We start from the raw sequence: 11920 nt of genomic DNA on the forward strand, positions 1-11920 counted from the left end.
ATTAACCGGAGGCCCAGCCCAGAATAGTTGTTTTTTGCCTATTTTAGGGTTTTGCAGAAAAAGAATATCGAATGGAGTCCAAATGGATTGAAACCTTCGGGAACATGATTTTCGGAACGAACATGATCCAGAGGACTTGGACCCTACGTCAAGCAATCAACAAGGAAGGCACGAGGTAGGGGGTACGCCTACTGCCCCCAGGCGCGCCCTCCAGCCTCGTGGGCCCCCTGTTGCTCCACCGACGTACTCCTTCCTCCTATATATACCTACGTACCCCCAAACTACCCGATACGGAGCCAAAACCCTAATTCCACCGTCGTAACTTTCTGTATCCACGAGATCCCATCTTGGGGCCTTTTCCGGAGCTCCGCCAGAGGGGGCATCGATCATGGAGGGCTTCTCTACATCAACACCATAGCCCCTCTGATGAAGCATGAGTAGCTTGCTTCAGACCTACGGGTCCATAGTTATTAGCTAGATGGCTTCTTCTCTCTTTTTGGATCTCAATACAAAGTTCTCCCCCTCTCTTGTGGAGATCTATTCGATGTAATCTTCTTTTGCGGTGTGTTTGTTGAGACCGGTGGATTGTGGGTTTATGGTCAAGTTTATCTATGAATAATATTTGAATCTTCTCTGAATTCTTTTATGTATGATTGGTTATCTTTGCAAATCTCTTCGAATTATCAGTTTGGTTTGGCCTACTAGATTGATCTTTCTTGCAATGGGAGAAGTGCGTAGCTTTGGCTTCAATCTTGCGGTGTCCTTTCCTAGTGGCAGTAGGGACAGCAAGGCACGTATTGTATTTTTTCCATCGAGGATAACAAGATGGGGTTTATATCATATTGCATGAGTTTATCCCTCTACATCATGTCATCTTGCTTAAAGCGTTACTCTGTTCTCTTGAACTTAATATTCTAGATGCATGCTGGATAGCGGTTGATGTGTGGAGTAATAGTAGTAGATGCAGGCAGGAGTCGGTCTACTTGTCTCGGACGTGATGCCTATCTACATGATCATACCTAGATATTCTCATAACTATGCTCAATTATGTCAATTGCTCAACAGTAATTTGTTCAGCCACCGTAAATACTTATGCTCTTGAGAGAAGCCACTAGTGAAACCTATGGCCCCCGGGTCTATCTTCCATCATATTAATCTTCCAATACTTAGTTATTTCCTTTGCCATTTATTTTACTTTGCATCTTTTATTTCTCTTTATCATAAAAATACCAAAAATATTATCCTATCATATCTATCAGATCTCACTCTCGTAAGTGACCGTGTAGGGATTGACAACCCCTTATCGCATTGGTTGCGAAGATTTATTTGTTTGTGTAGGTGCGAGGGACTCGTGTGTGGCCTCCTACTGGATTGATACCTTGGTTCTCAAAAACTGAGGGAAATACTTACGCTACTTTGCTGCATCACCCTTTCCTCTTCAAGGGAAAACCAACGCAGTGCTCAAGAGGTAGCAATGATCTCTCACTAAATTTGAAGGTATACGTGTTCTCCCTGAGTATGCACCGTTGCTACAGTTCGTCATCCCGAGACACCACGTGATGATCGGGTGTGATAAGCTCTACGTTCACATACAACAGGTGCAAGCCAGTTTTGCACACGCGGAATACTCGGATTAAACTTGACGAGCCTAGCATATGCAGATATGGCCTCGGAACACTGAGACCGAAAGGTCGAGCATGAATCATATAGTAGATATGATCAGCATAGTGATGTTCACTATTGAAAACTACTCCATCTCACGTGATGATCGGACATGGTTTAGTTGATATAGATCACATGATCACTTAGATGATTAGAGAGATATCTATCTAAGTGGGAGTTCTTAAGTAATTTGATTAATTGAACTTTAATTTATCATGAACTTAGTACCTGATAGTATTTTGCATGTCTATGTTGTTGTAGATAGATGGCCTGTGTTGTTGTTCCGTTGAATTTTAATGTGTTCCTAGAGAAAGCTAAGTTGAAAGATGATGGTAGCAATTACACGGACTGGGTCTGTAACTAGAGGATTATCCTCATTGCTGCACAAAAGAATTACGTCCTGGAAGCACCGCTAGGTGACAAACCCGCTGCAGGAGCAACGTCAGATGTTGTGAACACATGGCAGAGCAAAGCTGATGACTACTCGATAGTTCAGTGTTACATGCTTTACCTCTTAGAATCGGACTTCAACGACATTTTGAACGCCATGGAGCATATGAGATGTTCCAGGAGTTGAAGTTAATATTTCAAGCAAATGCCCGGATTGAGAGATATGAAGTCTCCAATAAGTTCTACAGCTGCAAAATGGAGGAGAATGGTTCTGCCAATGAACATATACTCAGAATGTCTGGGTACCACAACCACTTGACTCAGCTGGGAGTTAATCTTCCTGATGATAGTGTCATTGATAGAGTTCTTCAATCACTGCCGCCAAGCTACAAGAGCTTCGTGATGAACTATAATATGCAAGGCATGGATAAGACGATTCCCGAGCTCTTCGCAATGCTAAAGGCTGCGGAGGTAGAAATCAAGAAGGATCATCAAGTGCTGATGGTCAACAAGACCACCAGTTTCAAGAAAAAGGGTAAAGGGAAGAAGGGGAACTTCAAGAAAAACAGCAAGCAAGTTGCTGCTCCAAGTGAAGAAGCCCAAGTATGGACCTAAGCCTGAGACTGAGTGCTTCTACTGCAAAGGGACTGGTCACTAGAAGCGGAACTGGCCCAAGTATTTGGCGGAGAAGAAGGATGGCAAAGTGAAAGGTATATTTGATATACATGTTATTGATGTGTACCTTACTAATGCTCGCAGTAGCGCCTGAGTATTTGATGCTGGTTCTGCTGTTGATATTTGCAACTCGAAACAGGGGCTACAGATTAAGCAAAAATTGGCTAAGGACGAGGTGACGATGCGTGTGGGAAATGGTTCCAAAGTCGATCTGATCGCCGTCAGCACGCTACCTCTACATCTACCTTCGGGATTAGTTTTAGACCTAAATAATCATTATTTGGTGCCAGCGTTGAGCATTAACATTATATCTGGATCTTGTTTGATGCGAGACGGTTATTCATTTAAATCATAGAATAATGGTTGTTCTATTTATATGAATAATATCTTTTATGGTCATGCACCCTTGATGAGTGGTCTGTTTTTACTAAATCTTGATAGTAGTGATACACATATTCATAGTATTGAAGCCAAAAGATATAAGTTTAATAATGATAGTGCAACTTATTTGTGGCACTGCCGTTTAGGTCATATTGGTGTAAAGCCCATGATGAAACTCCATGCTGATGGGCTTTTGGAATCACTTGATTATGAATCACTTGATGCTTGCGAACCATGCCTCATGGGCAAGATGACTAAGACTCCGTTCTCCGAAACAATGGAGCGAGCAACAGACTTGTTGGAAATAATACATATTGATGTATGCGGTCCGATGAGTGTTGATGCTCACGGCGGGTATCGTTATTTTCTTACCTTCATAGATGATTTGAGAAGATATGGGTATATCTACTTAATGAAACATAGGTCTGAAACATTTGAAAAGTTCAAAGAATTTCAGAGTGAAGTAGAAAATCATCGTAACAAGAAAAATAAGTTTCTACGATCTGATTGTGGAGGTGAATATTTGAGTTATGAGTTTGGTCTTCATCTGAAACAATGCGGAATAGTTTCGCAACTCACGCCACCTGGAACACCATAGCGTAATGGTGTGTTCGAACGTCGGAACCGCACTTTATTAGATATGGTGCGATCTATGATGTCTCTCGCTGATTTACCGCTGTCGTTTTGGGGTTATGATTTAGAGACTGTTGCATTCACGTTAAATAGGGCACCATCAAAATCCTTTGAGACGACACATTATGAATTGTGGTTTGGCAAGAAACCCAAATTGTCGTTTCTTAAAGTTTGGGGTCGTGATGCTTATGTGAAAAAGCTTCAACCTGATAAGCTCAAACCCAAATCGGAGAAATGTGTCTTCATAGGATACCCAAAGGAGACTGTTGGGTACACCTTCTATCATAGATCCGAAGGCAATATATTCGTTGCTGAGAATGGATCCTTTCTAGAGAAGGAGTTTCTCTCGAAAGAAGTGAGTGGGAGGAAAGTAGAACTTGATGAGGTAATTGTACCTGCTCCCTTATTGGAAAGTAGTTCATCACTGAAATCAATTCCAGTGATTCCTACACCGGTAAGTGAGGAAGCTAATGATGATGATCATGAAACTTCTGATCAAGTTACTACCGAACCTCGTAAGTCAACCAGAGTAAGATCCGCACCAGAGTGGTACGGTAATCCTATTCTGGAGGTCACGTTACTTGACCATGACGAACCTACGAACTATGAGGAAGCGATGATGAGCCTAGATTCCGCAAAATGGCTTGAGGCCATAAAATCTGAGATGGGATCCATGTATGAGAATAAAGTGTGGACTTTGGTTGACTTGACCGATGATCGGCAAGCAATAGAGAATAAATGGATCTTAAAGAAGAAGACTGATGCTGATGGTAATATTACTGTCTACAGAGCTTGACTTGTTGTAAAAGGTTTTCGACAAGTTCAAGGAGTTGACTACAATGAGACTTTCTCACCCGTAGCGATGCTTAAGTCCGTCCGAATCATGTTAGCAATTGCCACATTTTACGATTATGAAATTTGGCAAATGGATGTCAAAACTGCATTCCTTAATGGATATCTTAAAGAAGAATTGTATATGATGCAACCAGAAGGTTTTGTCGATCCAAAAGGTGCTAACAAAGTGTGCAAGCTCCAGCGATCCATTTATGGACTGGTGCAAGCCTCTCGGAGTTGGAATATACGCTTTGATAGTGTGATCAAAGCATATGGTGTTATACAGACTTTTGGAGAAGCATGTATTTACAAGAAAGTGAGTGGGAGCTCTATACCATTTTTGATATTATATCTGGATGACATATTGCTGATCGGGAAATGATACTGAATTTCTGAATAGCATAAAAGGATACTTGAATAAGGATTTTTCAATGAAAGACCTCGGTGAAGATGCTTATATATTGAGCATCAAGATCTATAGAGATAGATCAAGACGCTTAATTGGACTTTCACAAAGCACATACCTTGATAAAGTTTTGAAGAAGTTCAAAATGAATCAAGCAAAGAAAGGGTTCTTGCTTGTGTTACAAGGTGTGAAGTTGAGTCAGACTCAATACCCGACCACTGCAAAAGATAGAGAGAAAATGAAAGTCATTTTCTATGCTTCATAGGTTCTATCATGTATGCAATGCTGTGTACCAGACCTGATGTGTGCCTTGATATTAGTTTGGCAGGGAGGTATCAAAGTAATCCAGGAGTGGATCACTGGACAGCGGTCAAGAACATCCCGAAATACCTGAAAAGGACTAAGGATATGTTTCTTGTTTATGGAGGTGACAAAGAGCTAGTCGTAAACGGTTACGTCGATGCAAGCTTTGACATTGATCCGGATGACTCTAAGTCACAAACCGGATACGTATTTTTATTAAATGGTGGAGCTGTCAGTTGGTGCAGTTCCAAGCATAGCGTCGTGGCGGGATCTACATGTGAAGCGAAGTACATAGCTGCTTCGGAAGCAACAAATGAAGGAGTTCATATCCGATCTAGGTGTCATAACTAGTGCATCGGGTCCAATGAAAATCTTTTGTGACAATACTGGTGCTATTGCCTTGGCAAAGGAATCCAGATTTCACAAGAGAACCAAGCACATCAAGAGACGCTTCAATTCCATCCGCGATCAAGTCAAGGAGGGAGACGTAGAGATTTGCAAGATACATACGGATCTGAATGTTGCAGACCCGTTGACTAAGCCTCTCTCACGAGCAAAACATGATCAACACCAAGACTCCATGGGTGTTAGAATCATTACAATGTAATCTAGATTATTGACTCTAGTGCAAGTGGGAGACTGAAGGAAATATGCCCTAGAGGCGATAATAAAGTTGTTATTTATATTTCGTTATATCATGATAAATGTTTATTATTCATGCTAGAATTGTATTAACCTGAAACTTAGTACATGTGTGAATACATAGACAAACAGAGTGTCACTAGTATGCCTCTACTTGACTAGCTCGTTGATCAAAGATGGTTAAGTTTCCTAGCCATGGAAAAAAGAGTTGTCATTTGATAAATGGGATCACATCATTAGAGAATGATGCAATTGACTTGACCCATCCGTTAGCTTAGCACGATGATCGTTTAGTTTACTGCTATTGCTTTCTCCATAACTTATACATGTTCCTATGACTATGAGATTATGCAACTCCCGAATACCAGAGGAACACTTAGTGTGCTATCAAACGTCACAACGTAACTGGGTGACTATAAAGATGCTCTACTGGTGTCTCCGATGGTGTTTGTTGAGTTGGCATAGATCGACATTAGGATTTGTCACTCCATGTATCGGAGAGGTATCTCTGGGCCCTCTCGGTAATGCACATCACTATAAGCCTTGCAAGCAATGTGACTAATGAGTTAGTTACGGGATGTAGCATTACGGAACGAGTAAAGAGACTTGCCGGTAACGAAATTGAACTAGGTATTGAGATACCGATGATCGAATCTTGGGCAAGTAACATACCAATGACAAAGGGAATAACGTATGTTGTTATTCGGTTTGACCGATAAAGATCTTCGTAGAATATGTAGGAACCAATATGAGCATCCAGGTTCCACTATTGGTTATTGACCGAAGATGAGTCTCAGTCATGTCTACATAGTTCTCGAACCCGTAGGGTCTGCACGCTTAACGTTCGGTGACGATCGGTATTATGAGTTTATGTGTTTTGATGTACCGAAGGTTGTTCGGAGTCCCGGATGTGATCACGGGCATGACGAGGAGTCTCGAAATGGTTGAGACATAAAGATTGATATATTGGAAGCCTATGTGTGGACATCGGAATGTTTCCAAGTGAGTTCGGAAATATACCGGAGTACCGAGAGGCTACCGGAACCCCCCGAGAAGTATATGGGCCTTATTGGGTCTTAGTGGGAGAGAGGAGAAGGAAGCCAAGGAGGGGGAGCCCCCCCCCCCCCCAGCCCAATCCGAATTGGGAAGGGGGCCGGCCCCCCTTTCCTTCCTCCTTCCTCCCCCTTCCTTCCTCTCCTAGTCCAACTAGGGAAGGGGGAATCCTACTCCCGGTGGGAGTAGGACTCCTCCAGGGCGCGCCATAGAGGGCCGGCCCTCCCCCCTTCTCCACTCCTTTATATATGGGGGAGGGGGCACCCCATAGACACACAAGTTGACTATTGTCTTAGCCGTGTGCGGTTCCCACCTCCACCATAATCCTCCCCGGTCATATCGTTGCAGTGCTTAGGCGAAGCCCTGTTCCGGTAGCTTCATCATCACCGTCATCACGCCGCCGTGCTGACGAAGCTCTCCCTCGACACTCAGCTGGATCAAGAGTTCGTGGGACATCACCGAGCCGAACGTGTGCAGATCGCGGAGGTGTCGTACTTTCGGTGCTAGGATCGGTCGGATCGTGAAGACGTTCGACTACATTGACCGCGTTGTCATAACGCTTCCGCTTATGGTCTACGAGGGTACGTGGACAATACTCTTCCCCTCTCGTTGCTATGCATCACCATGATAGATCTTGCGTGTGCGTAGGAATTTTTTTGAAACTACTGTGTTCCCCAACAACAACGTCTACAAGAAGAAGGTTGTGTAGTAGACATCATAGACACACTCTCCCCCTCTCGTTGCTATGCATCTCCTAGATAGATCTTGCGTGAGCGGAGATTTTTTTAAATTGCATGCTCCGATACCCAACAATGTTGCAGGCTGCTGTGGTGATACCGGCTTCTTGATCATCTGCAGTTCAGAGATATACTGATTGATGAAACAATGGGTTGAGTGAGGCAAATGATAGATGCCCTCATGGATAACTTTGTGTTGCGCCGTCCAGATGGTTCATAGCATTACAATCAATGTCACAAACTCCTCTTGTGGTAGCATCTCACTCAGCGAGAATAGCTACTCCTTCGTGCTATCATGTCTTTGTTAGAGTTGTGTCGAATATTATTGTACAAGGGAGGTTACAGTTGAACTTGGTTTTGGACTGTGTGTAGACAGGGTAGGAGTTGTGTCCTAATAGAACACTTGTATCTTAGGCCTCTCATATATAGTGGGGGTAGACACACGATGTAACCTAAGCCAGCATAATAGCACATGCACGTGGGGGAGCCAGCGGCGTGTGCCGGCTCTCGGGCGGCTGGGGTGCGGTATTGTAGCGGTCTCATGGGGAGAAGCGCCCGTAGTCATATGCCCCGGAGATGTAGCCATATCGGTGAACCTCGTTAACAAATCTTGGTGTCGTGCTTGTGTGATTACTTGATCCTCGGTAGATTGACGGAGCGTCTCAGATTTATTCTAACAGTCTTTGCGTGCTCATATGTTGTACCATCTCCACGTTCGACAATGCCAAGATGCATCTAGCCATGTTACAGTCAAGGAGAGAGTGGTGCCAACTGTCATCCGGACCACAAATAGCACATCCATGTGTTGTAGACATGTGCCGGTGGTGAAGTACATCTGCGGGCACCTCCTCAGATGACGCACGACGATGATCGGAAGAACCCTAAAGGGTGCCGTAGTTTCAGAGGATGTTAGTTCGGCAGACAATGAATCATCGTTGTGCAGGGGGGGATGAGGATGATATTTCTTTTTTGTTTACTTTTCTCTTTTCTATTCGCGCGAGGCAAGGGAGCTGCCTTTTCTTCTGCATATGAGGAGATGGGGGCAGATGGTTTTTATGAAGCGTGATCAAGGGGAGGGAGTTGAGACATGGTTGAAAAAATTCTTACTATTATCACCTCCGCCCTGGTTTATTGGTCCCCTTTTTAATTTGTGCTAAATTTTGATCAAAGATTTAACTGATAAAATTTTAGTGCATGTCAACAAAAATTCTATCGTTGGATTTGTATTTAACATAGTTTCCAATGATATAATTTTTTATGACATGCATGAACATTTTGTTAATTAAATTTATGGTCAAAATTTGGCATAGAATACAATGGAGACCAATAAACCAGGACGGAGTTAGTAGTTACTTGCATCCATAATTAAGTACCTGGCTAATTATTTATTCAATTAATTACATTAATGTCTCGATTTTATAATTGATTTGTGGCAAAAAATCCCTACTTAAATGGACTTTAATTAATTGCACGTCTAATTAATTATCTGCAAATTAATTGCATTAATGGTTTGATTTGCAAATTGATTCGGTCATTGGTTTTCAAATCTTTTCCTATTTTCTTTTTCATTTTGAGTGAGGCAGGGGTGGTGGTTTTCTTGTGAGTGTGGAAGGTCGGAGCGGATTGGTTTTTCATAAGGGTGGTCAGGGGTTTTATAGTAAAGATACAGTTGAAAAAACTTTGTACTATTAATTATCTGCAACCTTAATTGTGTGTCTGCCAAATTAATTGCATTAATGTTGGATTTCATAATTGATTTGGTGCGAAAAATCCCTACTGAAATAGACTAAATTAATTACATGTGTAATTTATTGTCTGGCTAAATTATAATGTCTTGATTTTCAAATGGATTCGGTGCTTCGTTTCCAAATTGCTTCGCATTATTGATTAGGTGAAACTTTTCATAACTAACGTGATCATCTTGTTCAAGCATCAATAATACTTTCCCAAACTAATGTGATACTCACGTCCCAAGAATGATACTCTCTGTAATTAACATGATCCTTCCATTCAACGCTCGATTATACTTTTTATAATTAGCATGAGCATTTTGTTTAAAAAATAATACTCTCCATAATTAAAGTGATTTCATTATCAAATGCTCGATAATACTTTTCATAATTAACATGATCCTTTCATCGGAATAATCATACTCCCTCCTTCCATCTATATAGGGCCTAATGCGATTTTTAAGACCGACATTGACTATTGGCAAGGTTAATAGTACATGACATGCACAATGTGAAAATTATATCATTGAAAGCTCCTTTCACACATGAATTTAACGGTGTGCTTTGTGTAAGTTGCATGTCATATATTATTGCTCTAATATTTGGTCAAAGTTAGCCTCGAAAAACGCATTAGACCCTATATAGATGAAAGAAGGGAGTACTCTTCATAATTAATGTGATCCTTCCGTCCAAAGAATGATACTCCTCATAATTACTGTAATCCTCCTGCTAATTAGTAGTACACATAATTAACTGCTCTAACTAATTAATTACATGCAACTATGGGCAGGGGATTTAGCCAGGAGATAACCGAGACAATCTTTAGGTATTAATGGTTGCCTGCAAAACCGAACTAAACGAGATACGAATCTATCATCACGACCGCAGACTCAACTGGGAGACCGGTCACCAAGTTGGGAGTACCACTACTCCCTAGTCCATTCCCACCTTGCTTGCTCTGTCTCTCAGTCTTCGCTTGTGCTGGTCTCTTCTCTCCAGGAGTCGAGTTCTTTCTCCACGACCACCACCAGGCACCGACCACCACTGTGCAAGATCAATGGAGTGGGAACCGGAGCAACAGGATCTCGGAGGCCTCGGGCTCGCGGGCATCTGTCGCGAGATCTACCGGGTGGTCTTCCGCTCCATCCTCCCGTACGCGACGGCCGGCGTGGAAGCCGCGCTTCTCTCTGTGCTTTTGCTCGCCCACGTCGCCGGTTACCACGGCCTCGACTCCCTCCACGGCCTCATCGGTTTCCTCGTCGGCTTACTCTTCGAGGGCGTCTCGATAATCGTCCTCGTCTTCTTCTCGCTTGTCTGCACCGGCCTCTACGTGTTCCTCATCGCCTCCCTCTACTGTACCCAGGGCGACTTCCGCGCTTCTCGGAGACTCCAGCGACACCTCCCTCGTGTCCCCCTCACGCGGCTCATCCCTACGTTCTTCTTCGCACTCGCACTTGCCTATATCATATTGCTCTTCTCCGTCGTCGCTTTGCTCCTGCTCCATTACGAGGTCGGCCTACCGCTGCAGCTGCTGGGCGCAGCCGCTTGCCTCGCCGGAGCGGCCTACGTCGCCCCGGTTTTCCACCTTGTCTGCGTCGTGCCGATGCTCGAGGACGCCGTCGTTTTTGCCGCTATGCGCAAGAGCCGCGCGCTCCTCACCGGCAAGTTTTGGCCCGCGGCGGCCGTCTTCGTCACGCTCGACGGCTGCTTCGTCGCCCTGCAGCTGGCCTTCGCGTGGCTGGTGCTGGACGACGCGCTGGGCCTCGGCCTCGGGTTCCAGCTGGCTGCGGGAGTGACGGTGTTCGTGGCTCTGTGGGCGGTGGTGCTGCTGACGCTGGCGGCGCAGCCGGTGATCTACATGGTGTGCAAGAACCACCACCACGAGGTGGTCGACAAGGTCCACCTCGACTACATCGGAGAGTATGAGCGACTCGCGGTCGACGGCGACAACGGCGTGGAGCTGCAGCCGGTGGCGACGGAGCAGATCACTGAAACTACTGACTAGCTAGCCGCGTCCTGCATGTCGACGACTCCACCACCACCACGATAGTGCTAACTAGTACTCCAAGAAGCTTTCTTTCTACTAGTACTACTACCTCATTTTCGGTCTGTAGGGTTTAATTCAAAATTTTCATCAATCAAGGTAGATGATGAGTGGTAGAATAACTTTTGTAGTTTGCAAAAGTACTCATTAATGTGTTTGTTTTTTTTAAATGTACTATTACCAATACATTAGTTGCAATGCATGCATGCATGAAGTACATGCATTTGTTAAAAAAATTTAATCCCTGAATAAATAATTTAATGCATCTTGAAATCTTAACATGTGATGAGGAACAATCAAATTGAGACTTATAAACCAGAAAGAGAGAGTACTAGCAAGCTCCAAGATGATTTGAGACGATTCATAGGCCCAGCTCTTTTGCCAGAATCCGACCCTTATCTAGTTTCTCCTAAAATCTTTGAACCCCATT

At 43.6% G+C, this 11920-nt stretch overlaps 1 protein-coding gene across 1 annotated transcript; it reads left to right on the forward strand.

The window, feature by feature from the left end:
* The first annotated feature begins 10069 nt into the window (after positions 1-10069).
* LOC125547682 (uncharacterized) lies at positions 10070-11647 on the forward strand. Its single transcript, XM_048711490.2, has one exon. It carries the CDS (start codon positions 10504-10506, stop codon positions 11449-11451), a length of 948 nt encoding a protein of 315 aa, XP_048567447.2. The 5' UTR covers positions 10070-10503; the 3' UTR covers positions 11452-11647.
* Positions 11648-11920: the final 273 nt, after the last annotated feature.

Source organism: Triticum urartu, chromosome 1A (genome assembly GCF_056163025.1).
Source record: "Triticum urartu cultivar PI428250 chromosome 1A, HENAU_Tu73, whole genome shotgun sequence".
NCBI classification, from domain to species: Eukaryota; Viridiplantae; Streptophyta; class Magnoliopsida; order Poales; family Poaceae; genus Triticum; species Triticum urartu.

What these genes read in the sequence shown, in the direction of transcription:
- LOC125547682 (XM_048711490.2), top strand. Translation starts at nt 10,504, where the DNA reads ATGGAGTGGGAACCGGAGCAACAGGATCTCGGAGGCCTCGGGCTCGCG.